This window comes from Ascidia mentula, chromosome 4 (assembly GCF_947561715.1).
Source record: "Ascidia mentula chromosome 4, kaAscMent1.1, whole genome shotgun sequence".
Classification (NCBI taxonomy): Eukaryota; Metazoa; Chordata; class Ascidiacea; order Phlebobranchia; family Ascidiidae; genus Ascidia; species Ascidia mentula.
Genome location: NC_138569.1, coordinates 11242494 through 11261221, shown reverse-complemented (window position 1 = coordinate 11261221; position 18728 = coordinate 11242494). Strand labels below are relative to the sequence as shown.

Genomic DNA, 18728 nt, shown 5'->3' with positions numbered 1-18728 from the left:
TACCCGGGATGAGGTAAACCTTAGTGTCCCCGGAATGAAGTACTATAATGGTAAACTATCAGATTATCAAGAGAAAATTACCAAAGTTGTGAATAAACAATTGTTGTTGTAATTCAAGTTGCTCAAACTTATAGACTCCCTAAAACATTTCACAAACTCATTGTTGAAATAATGGAAAGAAAAACATAATATTGTATTTGTACTTTTTATTTTTTGCAATAGGTTAAACTGGATCAGAGTTATATACTGGGTAAATACCAATGAACATTAAGTCTACTATAAATTGGCATGTCTGACTGCTGGCATTGTATAATAATCACATACTGAGTCTTCATGTAACTCATAGATGACATCACAAAGTTATCTACAAAAGGAAACAGAAGTACTGTTTTATAAGTATGGACTTTTTGCTTCTCGTCATCCTGTTTCTATGATTTTGTTTTCTGCAATAATGGTTTTTTCTTGTTGGTAAGTATGTGTAAATAAAGAATGTTTTTTCTGTATTTCATTAGGTCATTTAATAAAATTTGTGAAGTAAACAAGGCACAATTTGTAAACCCTTTATGTAAAAAGATTGTCATCTCTGCATTAAATGTCCATAGATCCTAAATTGAAAAAAACTTTATTAATGCAGTTACCCGCTACTAAATCTTCCATTGCCTGGAAGTGAACCTGTAGCTTTTTTCTCACCTGTTGATGATGGAAACATGGTAAATAGTCAATTAAAAAAACAGATGGGATATTCAACAAAAAGTGTTCAAGTTCCGAAATGGGTATGCACAACTTTGCTTGTTGTTAGCTTTTAATTTTAAACCTATCATAATTTTAAATTTAAAGCTTAATGCATAGAGCAAGCCAGTTCCTTTTATATCTAGGGTCTTGCAACGAAAAGTGCAGTAGGTGGCTAAGCGAACTATAAAAAGGAAATGACAAAGCCAGCAGAACATAATATGTACAGAATTTGAAAACATTAAACTGTGTTTGGTGTTGCGTTAGCACGGTCATTACTAGTGGCATTGGCATAACATTGTGGCTTTTTTGCACACATTTAGAAATACCAAATCCTTGCAGTCTCAAATTCAAATAATCCTTAGTGCCATATAAAAACTTGCAAAGTAATTTGCAGGCTGCGCACAACAACAAAAAATACAGTAAAACTCTGTTCTCAAGAAAAACGTTGCATTTACATCATGATTCATGCTATATTATTCAAGGAAGGTCCTTAATTTACCCCTATTATTTTTAGTATTCTGCCCAACATCAAGTTGCATACATTCAGCAGTATCTATTTAAAGTATCCTTGTATCCCCCAAAAGGTGACCCAAACAATGTTGCTCTTCTGAAAGCATTTGTTGCAACGGCTTTTGATGCTGTAATGAAGATAAAACTGTATTACAACAAGTGGGTGAAATTTAAATTATTGCAATTATGTCAATCTTCTGTCGACTCTTAATTGTTTTTTCTAATCAATAAGCTTCTGTCTCACAGAACAAACCCAGCTTTTGAAACTTGCTTTCAAATCAAGGATACAGTCATAGATAAAAATCAAAAATTAAAAAAACTTTTTCCTGAGAATGATTGCCTTCTGCTTTCTCCTGCATTATTTTGGAACAATAAGAAAGATTATTTAATGTATGATAAAGACATTTTTCAAACTATAAACCAGTATGAGGGTAAACCAATAGAAACTTCACAATCAATAAAAGGTGAGACGTTTAAATTTGTTTAGGTTACATGTTTTACACCAGTTAGAATTATATGTTTTGTTGCAAATAGTTAATTTATTCTTTTTTAAACTGCATTAGCCAACAAAAAAGCAATAAATTCTTTATATTTCCTCCTTTTTGTATTGCATAAAAAAGAAATGTAATGTGAATTAAAGATCTATTTTTCTCGCTACACAGGAACGAACACTACATTTTTTTGAAATATTTTGCTACTAATGCTGAAACATCATAGATATTTAGTGTGAAATATTGCCTAATACTCGCTCAGCATGCAGATAAAGTTGCATTCGTAATAATAGGGTTTGTTTTTGCATTTTTGTTAAAATTGGACAGATGCAAAGTATACTGTAAAGGGCTACTTCTTGTTGGTGAATTTGCATTGTAAATGTCTTTGTAAAATGTGTTGCCGAAAATATGGGTTTCAATCACTAGCGGACCCGAATCCCTCTAACATTTTTTCTGTATCCGCCGCTGTTAAATTTTCTGCTGACTTTTCTCACACTGCAGTGTACAAAAACATGACCCTTGTGGTGACTGTTGTTAACTTAGTAGTATAATGTAAGTTTTAACTACCTCTGCATTGTTATATTTCAACTAAATACCAATAAAGGTTCAGTAATTTTTTTTTACCTTTTGTAAACAATTAAAACAAACTTACTTATAGTTGTATTAGGGAATTGACAATAACATAGAGCAAACACTTGCATTGCTGACTATTTTCAGTTTATTCACAAGTTAACCCCAAAAACCCTAATGATTAATGGTTAACCTAACCAATATTTCACGAACAAAGCAATTTATCTGATGCATTACAAAAGTTATATTGCTAGTGTCTTACTGCGACACTGTTTTCTCTCTGAATAAAGCAAAATCCAAAAAGATGTGGTCAATGTCGCTGTCAGTTTACAACACTAAAATAAAAATAAAGTTACTTGTAAGTGTTCCAAACACAACAAGTGGTGAATCCACAAAAAGATGAGGGGGGTGTCTGGGTGTGGTCGCACCAATTATCCCAAAATACACATGAAAGACGTTATTTGAAGTTAATTTATGTTTTTTTCATGCATATTCATCTTTAAAAACAAGTTGCACATCAAAGTAAACTTATGTGATGTAGTAATCAACCTTAACGAGAAACACCAAAATAAACCATATTGTTGTGGAACAATGCGATTGTGTCTATATTCAACCAGCATTATACAATAGGTATTGTTTTTTAAATCTTCGCTGGTTAAAAAAAATCTGTACAATGGCCCAAGTTTCAGTGGTAGTAGATAAATAATTGCTAAAAATTAATAAAAATTTAATTATTTGTTTTTTCCAGCATAAAACTGTAGCACACTACATGTTTCTACTCGAACTTGATCCACATTAGCCACTGGATAATTATCCATAATATAACAAAAAGTTTCCCTGTATTTGAAATGAATTCTTCCATTGTAATGTGTTTAACCCAACAGAAAATACTTACGCAAATTAAATCATTTCTAACCAAACATAAGTAATCCAATGAATCAAATGTGGGTTTGTTACTAATTAAAAGACCAAGGGTTACACTTAAATTGTGTCTGTACATTGGTACATGTTTGTAGTTTCTGACTGTGTTGGGATACCAGGTGCTCTTTGGGTTGTCAGGGTGCCTCTGTTATCTGATATTGAACCTGAATGATTTGCGAGTATTACCGTCTGCTTCAATTAAGAGAAAACCTTGCTTTTCTTTAATAGTTTGTCCTTTTGAGTGTGTTATGTTTCTAAATATTTGTTGCAGAAATTTTGTTTGGAATAACATCAAAGCAGACTGGTTTCACAAATTTTCATTCAAAAAAGAAGAATTATTTTGCTTCCTATGCAATAACGCTTGTTTTGGAAAAATATGATCGCAGGTGAAAAACTTTGTTATAATCTCATCTATTTGCATCCTTTTCTATTGTTGTTTGAAACTCATCGTAGGTGAGTTTTTTTCAAAACAAAATTGTCAAACACTAATCTCACTTTCATCTCTATATATAAAAAAGTTTTGTTTTACAGTGCATATGTTTTTGGTAATTGCCCAAGAAATCAGTGTCATAGCCGGCCTGAAATTTGTTTTGGCAAAAAATCTTTTGTGTTTATTAGTGTAAAAGTTGTTGGTTTTAAAGATCACCTAACAGAAACTTTCTTAATAGGTATGTGCTAAGTCTGACCGCAGGTGTATTTTAATATTTTTATGAATCCTATTTGTTCGATCATCTTACATTCACATATTTAAGTTTGAATTTATACACGAATTTTGACGACCAATATCTAAATTTGTCATGTCATTATATATTTGATTCGGACTCAGCAAATATTTCTGAATATTCTGTGTGCTAGCACATCCCTGAAGCATAATAGCAATTATTTTATCAAAAAATTCAAAAAAGCCTAACTTATGAACATGTTTTTTCCCCCTTGCACATGTATTCATGCACATTCAATTTGGCATGAAAAATTGAACGTTGATGGGGCCTTGGCCCCTGCCTCAGCCAATGAATACAATTCCAAGAATTGTTTTATTTTTTTTAATAGCGGACCTTATAACAGAAGCTACGACTATCATTTTTATAGCTTAGTCAATTGCTACATATTTTTGGGGGAAGGTTGCATATTTCACAAATACAGAATTAACTGTAAAGTTTTTTTTGTAGACTGCTTAAAAAAATTCATGAGCATTTGTTGGAAACGTTTTCTAGCTCAGAGTTAATAAACACTGTGCGCTGTAAAAATGAAACAGATGAAACTTTTCCACACTGCAAAAACAAATCTCATGGAATAACTCATGTGCATTTCAAACCTCAACTACAATGGAGGGATGTAATTCCGCTGGCATCAACATATTTTATTTTGGGATGTTATATTTATTTCTCTGTTCGTAAGTAGGAAATAAAAACTGTAGCTTGTTTAATTATACATGTAGAAAACAAATACTGTGAACAAATTTTTATTTTTTTTTTTTTTTTTAAGTTTTTTTTAAAACTGGTTATGTTTAATCTTTTTAAATATTTCACAAACATTCAGTTCTGTGCAAAATGGTTTGTTAATTTTTTGATAAAAATTTTAATTTGTGGTAATTATTTTTTTTATTATTATTAGGCAAAATCAACTTTGTAAAGAGCAAGATTGGTATGGCATTTTGTGCTGTTGTCAGTGTTATGGCATCCTTAATGATGGCTGTTGGACTTTGTTCATTAATCGGTTTGACACCTGCTCAAAACAGAGGGTAACTATCAGTCATTTAGTTGTTATTTAATTGTTAATTTTTGTTTTATTGCATTATTAGAGAAGTATTCCCGTACCTAGTATGTATCATTGGTTTGGAAAACATTTTAGTAATTACAAAATCAGTAGTATCAACACCACTTCACATGGATGTTGAAAAGCGAATTGCACATGGCTTGAAAAGGGAAGGATACTCCATAACCAAAAACTTGCTTTTGGAGTTAATTTTGATTAGCTTTGGTTATTTCACGTTGATTCCTGAAATTCAGGTAGGGTAAACAACAGTAATGAGATACTTTATAACTGAGGAAGATAAGTTATATGATTCACATCCGGCTTAGGAATGCAGTAAAATGAGCTAAAAACAAAGTAATGATGGCATGGTAAAGATTATAGTTTAACATTGAATGACTTATTATAAAAAATAAAATAATAAGATTGTTGCTGTAAATGTATGAAATTAATGACAACATGCATTGTATACCATATAATTGTTTTGGAAATTATAAAAAATACATATGTAAAAATATCTCTACAATGTGTTCCATAAAGCCTTTTTCAAATTTAACAAAAACTAATATGAAGAACACAAATTCCATTTTATATTTGTTGGTTCAGTATGTTATTTTTTTGTAATGTGGGTTAATAGCAAAAACATTTAATATTCAATTTATTTTTATTAGGAATTCTGTGCATTTGCTTTGGTTGGAATTTTGTCTGATTTCTTTATGCATATGATGTTTTTTGTAACTGTGTTGTCAATTGATATAAGGCGGTTAGATATTGCTGAAGGTGCATATTCTTTCATGGAGAGCGACATTAAGGAATGTGACAAGAATGCAGTATTACCTGGCAAGAGTAAAAAAACAATACCATCCACCTTTATGAGGTTTGTTCAAATTTTTTTTGTTCAACAGGTTCTAGTTGCGGTATACGTTTTAACATAGAAACAGCAAGGAAACTTAAACTACTGTGAGACCATCACAGTGTGACAGGATTTAAATATTTTTAGTATGCCATATCACAAACTGCTTAGTTTCATGCACCATATTTTGTGAATGCTTGTTGTACTTCTGCTATTTCTACCATAAAAAACATCAAATCAAATGTTAAGCATGTGATAGACTCTTTCTGTAAAGCTTTCTGTTTATTCTGTTATTACTATTCTTATGACATATTGCTCTATGAACACACAGAAACAATGCTTCTAATTACCTGTCTATATTAATCTCATGTTACCTTTCTGCAGCCAGTAAATAAGGTGAATAGTAACATGCAGACCCAAAGGTCTATCCAGGGGGGTCCAAGGGATCCAGACCCCCTCTTTTTTGAAATATTTTTGTCTGTTTTGATATCTAAATAAATGCCACTGTAATTTTTTGTTTATTGAATTGGTCGGGCCCTTCCGTATACATAACCGAAGCCCTACACATACCACAAATATTCGCTAGCATGTTTTTTTGCATTCCAACTTTATAAAAGATATTTTTCACCAACTTACAGAATCACAATTGAACAAAATTGTTATATATCTTGTGTGCATGGATGGCACTGTCCCAAAAATTAGGTTTTCGTAGATGGATTTTTCCGATGTTAAATATGCATTTATGTTTAGTAAAACTGTGACGGAACTTGATTCAATTAATTCACTTGAGAGGGGTGCCCCACAAATTATGTTGAAAATTCCAAAGCGATTAAGAGTTGTGTTCTTTTTTGCTGATACAAGAATGGTACAGCGTGGACTAATGGTAAGTTAAGGACCAGTTGTACTTTTTTATACATTGATCAATACATGCACACCATGCGTCAATCTTATATGAGTGCTTACATACACCATGTTTTCTGTTATGTTATTATCTTATAAAAATTAAAACGTTGCTGCCATTATTTAGGTCAGGGGTTCCCAAACCGGGGTCCGCAACGACTGCATGGGGGTCCATAATAATACCTCAAAAAACTATTGCTACCTTTATACAGTGCATAAGCAGTAATCACTAGGGATGCAGCGAAAGTTCGGTTTGCCGAATTTATTTGGCCGAAACTAAGGTTTTTGCAATTATTCGGTTTCGGCTGAATATTTCTGCAAAATTCGGCCGAAACTGAAACTTTTGTACTGCATATAACGCTGATACGCAAATTTCAGAAAAGGTTAAAATGATTGTTTAAACTGTACGAATATGTTCGTTTCATTTGTTGACATTCACAGAAAGTCAACTTTAAGCAGAAGACGAGGTTATTCTTCAAGCGCCAAAAAAGACTGTATGATAGGATAAGATCTAATCCAGTATATATATGTTTTGATTAAATTTATTGTGTTTAAAGAGATGGTTACAAAAAAAAACTTTTGCCGAATATTCGGTTTCGCTGTTTCGGTGCATCACTAGTAATCACTGCAGTGATTCATAACTGGAGTGGTTTCATAAGCTTTACAATACGTACATTGTGCAATTACTCTACACTATGCTTATATCTCAAGATTTTTTTAACTACGAGTTTATGATGTAAGAATTCTCACTTATCGCTGGTGAAGTTGCTACTCTTCTCAGGTAATGGTCGTATTTGCTGTATATGTGGAGCTTGGTTTTATTTTAAGGTTTAAAATGACGTAAGAAAGGCCTCAAGATTGCTGAAAACTCTATTCTTCCAGCAGTCATTCACATGTGTGAGGTAGTTTTGAACGATGAATGCGCAGCTAAACTAACAGAAATTCCTTTATCCGACAATCCACGAAGAATAGTTGAAATCTCAAACGACATAAGCACAGTTGCTCTTTTTTGCTAATCTTAAATGACATAAACCACAGAAACAAAACTATTTTGCTATTCAACTGGATGAAAGTATGTATATTGCCAGCCAAGCACAATTAATGGTGTAAGCACAATATTGTTGGGGAGCCAAAATGATAGAAGATTTTATGTTTTGTCAACAAATGCAGTGCAGAACAATCGGCTTAGACGTTTTTAACATACTTCGTGATTTTATGCTCGTTCAGAACTGTCATGGGATCGATGTGCAGGTGTATGCATGGACAGTGCCATTGCAATGACTGGAAAGCACTCCAGGATTGTAGCCTGTATCAAGGAAATATTTCCAAATGTTACATAAGCACATTACATGATTCATCGCAAAACGCTTCCTGTGAAAGATTGGGGGCAATCATTACCTGAAGTCATGTCTTGATGTGTCAAAGTAGTCAACTCCATCAAAGCTCAACCACTCTAGTCTTGAATATTTCAAAACTTTGCCATGAACTTGGTTGCTAACATTCAGGCCTTTTGCTCCATACAGAGATCAGTGGCCGTCCGGTGGAAAAGTTTTAGAGCGCCTATTTGAACTGCAGGAAGAAATTATAGTTTTCTTGCAATTGCACAATGCCAAATTAGCTTTACTAGTAGTGGATGAAATCTTGCTGGGAAAACTAGAATATCTTGCAGACATTTTTAACCTTCTGAACCAACTTAACCTGTCACATCAGGGAAAAGATAAGAATATTTTACTTACCGTAGCCAAAACAAAATAGCAGCATTCATGAAGAAACTCGACATATGAAAAAACAGAATAAAAAATATTGTTGTGGATATGTTTTCTGTGTTGTGTGACTACATTGTAAACAAACCCCTGCTTAATTCTGCGTTGATACTCTGTGATGTCCAGCAACATTTAGAACTGCTTTTCAGCCATTTTAGAAAGTACTTTTTGAAAGAAACATACTAAAACTATGATTGGATTTTAAATCCTTTCCTGGTTGCAAAAACTAATTTGTCAGGATGCGAAGAAGACGAATTGGCAGAACTATCATCTGATCAAACATTGATGATTAGTTTCAATCAATCAGATCTTGCATCATTCTGGTTAAGTTTTGCGGATGAATATATATCGCTCACACAAATAGCAACCAAAATGTTTTTGCCATTTTCCACCACCTGCATGTGCGAAAAGGCATTTTCTGCTCTGACGTGCATGAAGACAAAATACAGGTCTAGACTAGTGATGTCTTGTGCCGGACCCGGCCGAATAATATACTTAATCTTACCGGATAGTTGGGAAAGCTTACGGACAAACGGACAAACATTTCGCAAATTACTCAATTTTGGGACCCGGTCTGTGATACTGGACAACTTCCAATTTTTCGGTTATTGGTTATTAAGGTTTTTCGTGACGTGTTATACCATATTAATAAATGCCCACGTTCATTTGTCCCTTGTTCAAATACACGATTCGGTGTTAACAAACTGCCGGATCCAAATTATCCGGCCAGATTTGATTGATAACTATCCAGATCCGGCTGGGCCGGATAATTTGGAACTGGAAACATCACTAATCTAGACTATGTGTGGACTCGGACTTAAGAGTTTGCCTGTCACAAATAGCTCCGAGAATTGATGAATTATGCAGCACAAAGCAATCCCATCCTTCCCATTAAAGTTGTCAGTTAAGTTAATAAACATGATTCGTTATTGTTGATATTGTTTTGTAGTGTTTTCAATGCTGATTACGTTGCAAAATGATATGAAGACAGGGGCTCTGAGAAAAAACAGGTTCACAAAATAGGGTCCACGGCCAAAAAAGTTTGGGAAACCCTGATTTAGGTCATTGCTAACAGGACTTAGGTTTGCTCTCAGAAAACTTGTCAATTTTAAATATTACTATAATAATTAACTTTATTCAAAGTAAAGGATTAATGACAGATAGGTTATGGTTTGGAATTTATAGTTGTTATGCTATAAACCAGATAATGCGATATCTGCAACATGACTCTAAAAGAAATTTCAGACCCGATTGAGGCCCAACTGTAGTTCAAAAAGTGGCTGTATTGCTCCACTAAGCTTTAAATTAAGTGGAACTTATAGTTCTGAGCGATACATGCCAGGGTTTTGTGAAAGCAGTCATAGCAAGTGCAATTATTCCCTCTTTTCCCAAAGACTTGGTCATGGAAAAAAATGTTTGACTAGGGTTGCCAACATGGGAACTTTTTTGACTAAGTTTACTTATATTCCTGAAGTTGATGTAACTGTTTTTTATAGTAATATATTGTTGCAATAACCTATATTTTTTTTGGCCTGTTAAATAAATGTTGCTTAAAATAACCTACAATAGTTTGTGTTTTGTTTCAGTAAATTAAAAACAAAAAAATAATGATTGGAATACAAGTAATATGTATAAGCCATGTGCTTGTAGCCATACTCAATATTTTCAGTTCATATTGATTGGCCATGAGCATACAAACACTGAAAGCAAATTCTTTAGTAGAGCCTATTCCAAGTAGTAGTAAAAGAAGGAAATAAAAAAACTTGATGTGTTGTTTAGGTATCTATGGTGATATGGGTGGCATGTTTGGTTTATAGTTATCCCAATCAAGCAGGAATGTTGGAAAAATCAACACAATATCAATCGCAAAAACTTCCACTGACTGAGGTATTTTAAACAACTTACCTTGTGCATCTTGAGACAGAATAACAAACATGATGTACAGTCAAAACTTTTTAGTTACCATTGTCTCTTAAGCATCGTGTAAATGGATCAATACCTACAAGTTCTATTCGCAGCATTTTGTTTTAATATAGGCAATTATCAACTGATTTAATTTAAAAATATACCTTTATTTGTGTTTGCCTTCATTACAACAGTGGTATAATTCATTTAGAAGATCATATTAAAACACACAGTTAAATGTACAATGTAGTGCGATCTATTCCTGATGTATAGTTATGCTTTTTTAGATACCAATTAATGCCATGTTTTACACTGGAGACATTGTATGGAATACTGAAGACATACTTTCATTTCAGCAATTAAGTTTTCGTCATTGGCCAACTTTGTTTGCATATTATAATATAACTTTGGCTGCAAGGTATACTATAAGTTGCGTAAAAATAATAAATTTTTCAAAATAATCCTATGTATTTCATGTTTTAGTTAAAATGTTAAGTGTTGTGGTTGAAATGAAGTTTTTGCACATAAATATTTTTAAATACCATTTATATACTTTTTTATAAGGTTTCTCAGTATTTTGCCTGTATATCTTATCCCAATGATAAATCAAAGTGATGTACTGGAAATCCAAAGTTTGTGTATGGATAATGATTCCTTAAAAACAGTTTCCGGTGAGAAAAAACAGTTTCTTTCTTGCAAGAAAACTTTTATGCCAGAAGAACAGTTCTTTTAATGGGGCTTGTTAAATATGAAGGTTTTAATTATGACTGAATATATTATTTGTAAAATGCTTAATAATTTGTATTTGGTGATCACATTCAATTTTTTTTCAGAAAACACTTTCGAAGAAACGAATCCGCAACTACCATCAGTTTCTTATATTGGACGGTACCAGATGACTGGCTTGGACTATTATTTAACTCTTTTGTTAGGGGCAGTGTCAGGTTGGTGCAAAAAAGAGGCATGGGAAAATTACAATAATCATATTTTGAGTTCTTGCAGGAAAATATCTTAATTTGCAGTTTTCAGCTATTCACTAAAGGTGTTTCAGACAGCAATATGAAACAAATTATTAAAAAAGAAATTGTTTTTCCTTAAATATAGTCTGGGATGTGCCGAACTGAATCCGAACATTCGGATTATTTCAATATTTGGCCGAATTCGAATATGAACAGGTGTTTTTTGTGACCATTTTATGATTGCAACTAATGGCATCGATATATATTGTGTTAGCACATCATTAGTAACCCCAGTTAATCTGAAATCTGGAAATATCAAAGGTTCATTGGTTTTCCATTGAACAAAACTTTTTCTGCTGACATTTTGAAAGGGTTTGGAATTAAATCAAGCCCATTATCACAAAATTCAAACATTGTGAAATTGTTCACATGTAATTACTTGTTTACATTACATTCTCTCTTGAAAACCTATGTATACTTAATGTTACATTGCTATTTTTATTACAGCAAGACGTTTTTCTGGTCTGCATCCATGTCTGTGCCAAATTTCTTAAACATTCTGTAGTTAATAAATTCTCCATTTGATTGAGAATTCCCAAAGCTGGTAGTGCTTTTAAGGCCTTGGATTGATAGTTTATTATTTTGAGCTGATTTCTTAATATTTTAAAATCTTGGTTTTGGTCCAAACACAGTTGGCCAGATTCATAACAAAATAGCAGCTGGCCTTTTTCTTTTAATTTTCGTACGCATTTTTGATTATCTAAGATACTCCTTTGTTATTTTGTGTAATTACATCCAGTGCAAAACACAGACAAGAAGCATGAATCTGGAATCAATTTAAAAACAAAAAAAATTCAAGCCCCTCAGTTTCTTATCTGTATACTGTTAATATAAATTAAATGTAATAATTAACAATCGATGCTGTTGGAAAATAAAAAAATGTCTCTTTAATTAATGTACTTTTAGGAATGCTAATGGTGTTCTTGTTGAACATTATGTATCGGTGCATCTGCTCCCGAGAATATGCTAATTGGAGATCGCATAATAATAAAAAACGTACTCCAGATTCTGGAACACATGTAAGCTCTGTTGGGGAATCTATTCCCCTTATCCTGACTGGCCACTCACAGGTATTTCACAAGTAATAATTTCTTTTCTAAAAAAAAAATATCAAATAGATCTGAAATTAGAGTAAAATATAGAGATATTTTAAATCTTACATTATAGGTACGGAGTTTTATTATTTACAGGAAAGGAGGTGATATTGTAATGTCATAATTGTCGTTTTGATATAATGATATCACCAAGTATCTTAGGACTATTACTGAACTTCAGTATATTAGGTCATTCAATAGCCTAATGTATAGCTGTGATGTGACAATAAACAGACAAGATCAATAATATAATAGTTTGTTGCTAACGCTGCCAGGCATACTATTTGTAATTAAAAGCTCTTCTGGCAAAAGAAAACTTGTTAGATCGACGTTTCGGTTGTCATACAACAACCTTCATCAGGATAATGAAGTAAAAAACGCCCACACGGTGATAAATATTCACGCGCGCATAAAGCACAAAAAAGGCAAAAAAGGGCAAAAAAAGGCGAAGGAAACAACACAAGCTAGGAAGCGGGGATGGGGGGAAACACCAATAATAGAAAACGCGCGTCAACAGGACGAAACCGAGGTCTAAAGCATAGCGCCTCGAGGTGCGCAAGACCATAACGTTCAACCAGGGGGCATGTCGTGCAGACCGTTTATCAAATTGCGATAAACGGGTGGAAAGAAGGTTTCCCTCTTATCATTAAGTGCGCACCCATGTGCGTTTATATGAACAGACTCGATGAACATCCTCTTGTATCTGTCCTTTTTCCGGTCCAGAATTATTGTGTTCTCAAAATTAACCGTGTGTCCTGTTGCTGCAACATGTTGCGACAATGCCGTCCCTGCCACCTTATTGGGCTTGCCAACATCCCGTTGATGTTCCTTTAGACGTGTTCTTAGGGCGCGACCCGTCTCACCAATGTACACCTTCTCACACCCTCCACATGGAATGCGGTATACTACCCCTCTAGCATCTAGCGTACCACCAGCGCGATCTTTAGGATGCGATACCAAGGAGCGTAGTGTAACCGCAGGACGCTCGTACACCAGGATGGAAAAGTCCTCCAGCAGTCTCTTTAAGGTCTCTGAAAGTCCTGGAAAATATGGGAGAACAACCACACCAGCGGTGGGACTTTTGTTGCACTTAGGCAGGGATGCAGGATTTTGTCGCAGAAAGGAGATTGGGTAACCATTTCTTAAAAGAGCATCCCGCACACTACCCACCTCTTGTTCTCGGGCCTTTTTTGGTTGAACGTTATGGTCTTGCGCACCTCGAGGCGCTATGCTTTAGACCTCGGTTTCGTCCTGTTGACGCGCGTTTTCTATTATTGGTGTTTCCCCCCATCCCCGCTTCCTAGCTTGTGTTGTTTCCTTCGCCTTTTTTTGCCCTTTTTTGCCTTTTTTGTGCTTTATGCGCGCGTGAATATTTATCACCGTGTGGGCGTTTTTTACTTCATTATCCTGATGAAGGTTGTTGTATGACAACCGAAACGTCGATCTAACAAGTTTTCTTTTGCCAGAAGAGCTTTTAATTACAAATCAATAATATAACATACCACCAAATCCAGGAATTGCATAAAATGTAGTTTCTGACTTGTGCAATGTGGTTTCTGATTGTGTAGGTATAACAGCTGCTCGTTCAGTTATGGAGTGCGCTGTTACCTAATAGTGAAAGGATTGTCCACTCCTACATGATTGGATATAAATGTACTTGCAAAACTTTATTCTGCACCCAGAAGAATTAATTTTTAAAAACATTTAAAAATTAATACCTAATTGTAACTTATCATTGCTTTAGAATATTGAGTTTGTTGACACCAATGAATTTCATGTTTTCTCAACTGATATTACCGGAAACCTCAGGATATGGGATTATCACTCAGGAGAGTGCATATGTAACATTGACAGGTTGATGTTTTAACTGTCTGCAATAGTCATGGCTATAGTCAATACATACTGAATTCTGTACAGGTGTTCAGCAGACAAAATATTTTTTCAAGAACACCAAAAAAGTTTGGCTGACTTTCATCATAAAACAGAAGGTGAAGTATATTTTACTAAATTCTGTAGCACATAATGCAAATACAAAACCATTTTGAGGCCACAATTACCACACACATATCAATATTTTGTAAAGCTTGACCACAACTAGTGGCAAAAAGTACGGGAATTCCGAATAATAATTTAACCCCTAAAATCTGTATATACTGGAGTCTGTAACCTTATTTGTCGCTAGTTGCACTAAGGATGTATCTATATTGTTTAGAAACCACCCTGGCACCGTCAACCGTTTGGAGTTTGACTGGTTGTAAACATTTAGTGATTCTGGGTTGCAATACTGGACGAATTGAGGTAGATGTGTTTTGCCATTGTGACTAAAAAATGCACACAATGATATATTCTCGCTAGATATGGGATTCAGTTACTGCAAACCTTAGATGTTATGATGATTGCAGTCCAGGTGGTGTAATGGGCCTCGCAGTTGAAGATTGTCGCCTTGTGGCAGCCAGATTAAGAGGAACACTGGATTTTTATCAAATTGAAGGAAAAAGTGTTATTCCTTCTGCTCTTCAACATAGAGGTCATCATTATACATAGACTGAAAATTTACTCTTAACTATTGTTTTATACTTCAAAACTGATACCTTTAACACATGTCAATAATGGCAAAAAGTTATAGTAGAACTCAGTTAATATGGATTCGGCTTATCTAGAACCCTGTCTAATTCATACAACAGTGGAGGTACAAAGAAAGCCTTAGGATCAATTTTCATTAAAAGTTGTTCTTATTCTATCTTGATGTGGGTGGTTCTTCCTGCTTCTAAAGTTGAACACCAAACCTTGTTTCTTTAGGTTGTAAAGTTGTCTGAAATTTGTTCAGTAATGGCAATTTTTGCGATGTCTTTGTAACTGTTCAACATTAGGCTTAAACAAACGTCTTCGCCAAATCTGGAATTTCTGCCAAGTCCAGATTAACAAAGTTCTACTGTATTTTATGAGAAAAATAATGGTAAAAAATTATTCTACCCAACCAATTGCTCTTTTGATGTAAAAAACAAAATGTTTGAAACAGGGTCTTTGGAATTTGTTTTTTGTCGTTTATAATTGAACATACAAACTAATTTGTAATGGTTAGTTTAGGATCTTTTCGGGCCCAGTGCAGTTTTGAGAGTGATGTTCTGTCTCTTCAACTTGTTTATTCCATAAGCGCCCATCAACAAACAATAACCAACTTAACTGTAAGTCCAATAAAAATTTACCATATGTTTTGACTTTTGTTGTTATCAAATGTTTTTTGTTAATTTCCTGAATAACACAGACTGATATAAGTTGTTTTTGCTAGGTATCAATGGGCAGGATATTAACTGGAAGCTGTGATCACACTTTAAAACTGTTTAATGTCCAGGATGCAAGATGTCAGTTCACATTGGTTGGACATACTGGACCAGTCACATGTGCATCCATGGATAAAGTTTGTTATTTGGACTTCCCATAACATATTTTGATGTGTAAAAACACATACTTAAGTTTATGTATGGGTGTTCAACAGCGTTGTCAAACAGAAAAATATGTTTTTTGTTAAACAGCCACTTTAGACTTATCAAAGGTCAATGGGCCCTATAGTGCAACCCAATAAAACCACTTCAATGAGAGCTGTTTATTCTCTTTAAATATTTATGCCATATATTAATGTAATCTGCATGTACTAATGTTAAATATGTGTGCAGGGGCCACCAACAGGAGCTGTGAGTGGGTCTACTGATGGTTCTGTAAAGCTGTGGGATTTACTCACTGGAATATGTCTTCACACATTGGATGAGCATAGAGGTAATTGTTATTATTTTACAAAAATAATTGACTTCATGTTAATGACGCAAAAATGTAGTCAAAAAAATTGAAACAATTCCAATTCTTACAAAATGAATAGCACCTGCTTGTCTCATTTATGAAAGTTCAAAAACAGAAGGTTGTGATTGATTATTCTCTATCTTTGTTTGCACATTGTGGAAAGTAATGAACAAAACAATGTGTCAAAATATGCCCCTACTGGTGTCTTGTCTATAATCCAAACGTGTGTTTTTTCACATGCAGTTTTTGTTTGGCCTTGGTTCATGTATCTGAGTAATGATTCATTTAGATTCTGTCGAAGAAGTACAATGCTCTATGACCCATGTTGTGTCATCAGGGCAGGATGCAAAGTTGTGCATTTGGGCACGTCGAACTGGATATTTAATTCAAGTCATTAAACAGGTATTGAGCTGCTATGATCATTTAAATATTTGTTTTAAATAAATTCACATATTTTTCTCATGAGAGTAGAGTTTCTAGTATTTTTTTTTATCAGATTTATTCTTTTAACAAGTTAGTATTATAATCTTTTTTCCAGCACTTGTCTTTCAAGTTTTCAAAATTTAGAATCCTAATTTAAACTTAGTTGTTGCTGAAGTGCTAGGAAACAATGAACATTCAGCTGGTTCTGTTTTTTTTGCAAAAATGTCCTTGGTTTTTGCTGTACATTTACAACACTATTCAGCATATTGGCTTTTGTTGATGAAAACACCCACAACAAACGTCCATTCCACCATACTATTGACAAACACTGAAAATTGAGACAGGAGTGTGAGAGGCACTTACGACTCAGCAAAACTTTTTTAATAGAAATATAATCATGTGTTGTAATTGTGACTTGTTTCATAATTTATATAATTTGCCTTGGCTGTCCCGAAAGTGAACTTACTGCTGAGTTTTTTTTTTGTTGTGGTTTTTAATTTTTCATTTTATTTCTAATTTTTTTTAGACAGAAACTGAGGATGCCAATAGGTGAAATTAATATTTCTGTTACCAAATAAAGAGCTTATACTGGTGTTGATCATCTTTTACTCCTTTTGGAGTTCCAGGAATATACATATAAATGATTGAGTTATTTTGTAAAAGGTGTATTTCTTCTGCAGGGAAGTTGTGCATCTTCTATCAATACAAATTTACTTAGTTCCCCAGAAATCATTATGTGTTTCATCCGTTTTTTTATCAACATTAGTTTTTTATTTGTTCTGTGCACTATTGTTTTAGGAAGCCTTCGCTGATGCATCTTTAAAAATGGTTGGCAAAAGCTTGTGTCTTAGTGGTGGAAGTGGTGAAGTGTTTTTATGGGATGTAAGGTACTGTGCAATGTTTGTGTTTATGAAAAAACTATCACTTACAAATAGCTTTAACTAACTGGGAGTGATTTCATCTACACACTATCAGTATGAAGTTTTTACATTTTACTGAACATGCATTTAAATATGTGAAGGTGCTTCTATGAAACCTTTAAAGCAAAGTAGTAATAATGGGGCTAAATCATAACTGTAGGAGGTTAAATTACGCAATTGATTTCCAATGCGGAACGAATCCTTAATGGGTTATTGTACAATGGAATGGCCTTTTCTGTATTTTGGCTCCATAGTTACAACCAACATGGTTTCATCCAAGATAGCTTTAAATAAATTACTACTAATGCTGTCAGGCATGTTTTACAACTCTTCTGGCATTAAGTAGCTTGTCTGGTCAAATCTGTTTCAAAACCTTTAAACAGTCCACATAAGTATATGATGGAAACCTAAACAGAACTAAACCTCCTGAATCCATCTTAGCTTGAATTGACAGTTTATAACTGAAACAAAATTGTCGCATCCTGATAAAAAAAGCTCTGTGGGTACCCACCTCTAATGTAGTGCAATACGGCAAAAGTTTGTTTAAGTTATTAAACTGTCGATTGTTTCCCAAAAAGACCTGTTTTTTAATATCAAATAACACATTATTTCAGCATAACTGTGGTTGCATATTGCAGCTGAAAGCGTTTGCCTCACAATTGCTTGAACTTTATCACTTAGGGAACTCTGTTTATTATACTTTGCCCTTATCTAAGTTATCCACCACAATATAACCATAGTATGATAATGTACTTTATTACAATTTTCCAAAAGCAAAGTTCCAGAAATTAAAGTATGATTTTGTCATATCATTCACAATCTGATTTTGCTTATTTTAGGAGAGGTGAACTTTTAAGGCGGGTCAAATTGATGCCAAACACGCTTCAAACTCCTGTGTCAAATATTGTTCTTGTTAGTGAACTTTGTGTTGTGTGTATTGTTGGGCGTGATATGCACATTATAAAATTTCCCTCTGTAATGGAAAAAAATGATTAAATTGCCATCTTTTTGTTGCAAATAAAATTTTTCTTAAAATTGTAATTGTCTAAAAATGAAACACCTTGCTTTTCTTTAAACAGA

At 33.8% G+C, this 18728-nt stretch overlaps 1 protein-coding gene across 1 annotated transcript; it reads left to right on the top strand.

Moving 5' to 3' along the window:
* The first annotated feature begins 226 nt into the window (after positions 1 to 226).
* LOC145899685 (sterol regulatory element-binding protein cleavage-activating protein-like) lies at positions 227 to 18644 on the top strand. Its single transcript, XM_082988580.1, has 25 exons — positions 227 to 468; positions 635 to 773; positions 1247 to 1401; positions 1489 to 1706; positions 3496 to 3610; positions 4394 to 4617; positions 4839 to 4965; positions 5026 to 5233; positions 5648 to 5853; positions 6580 to 6712; positions 10272 to 10379; positions 10685 to 10815; positions 10962 to 11068; positions 11231 to 11341; positions 12323 to 12486; positions 14255 to 14364; positions 14428 to 14498; positions 14723 to 14808; positions 14866 to 15037; positions 15598 to 15695; positions 15800 to 15928; positions 16185 to 16284; positions 16595 to 16707; positions 17527 to 17615; positions 18488 to 18644. The coding sequence occupies exons 1-25, from the start codon at positions 347 to 349 to the stop codon at positions 18642 to 18644; spliced, it is 3393 nt and encodes a 1130-aa protein (XP_082844706.1). The 5' UTR covers positions 227 to 346.
* Positions 18645 to 18728: the final 84 nt, after the last annotated feature.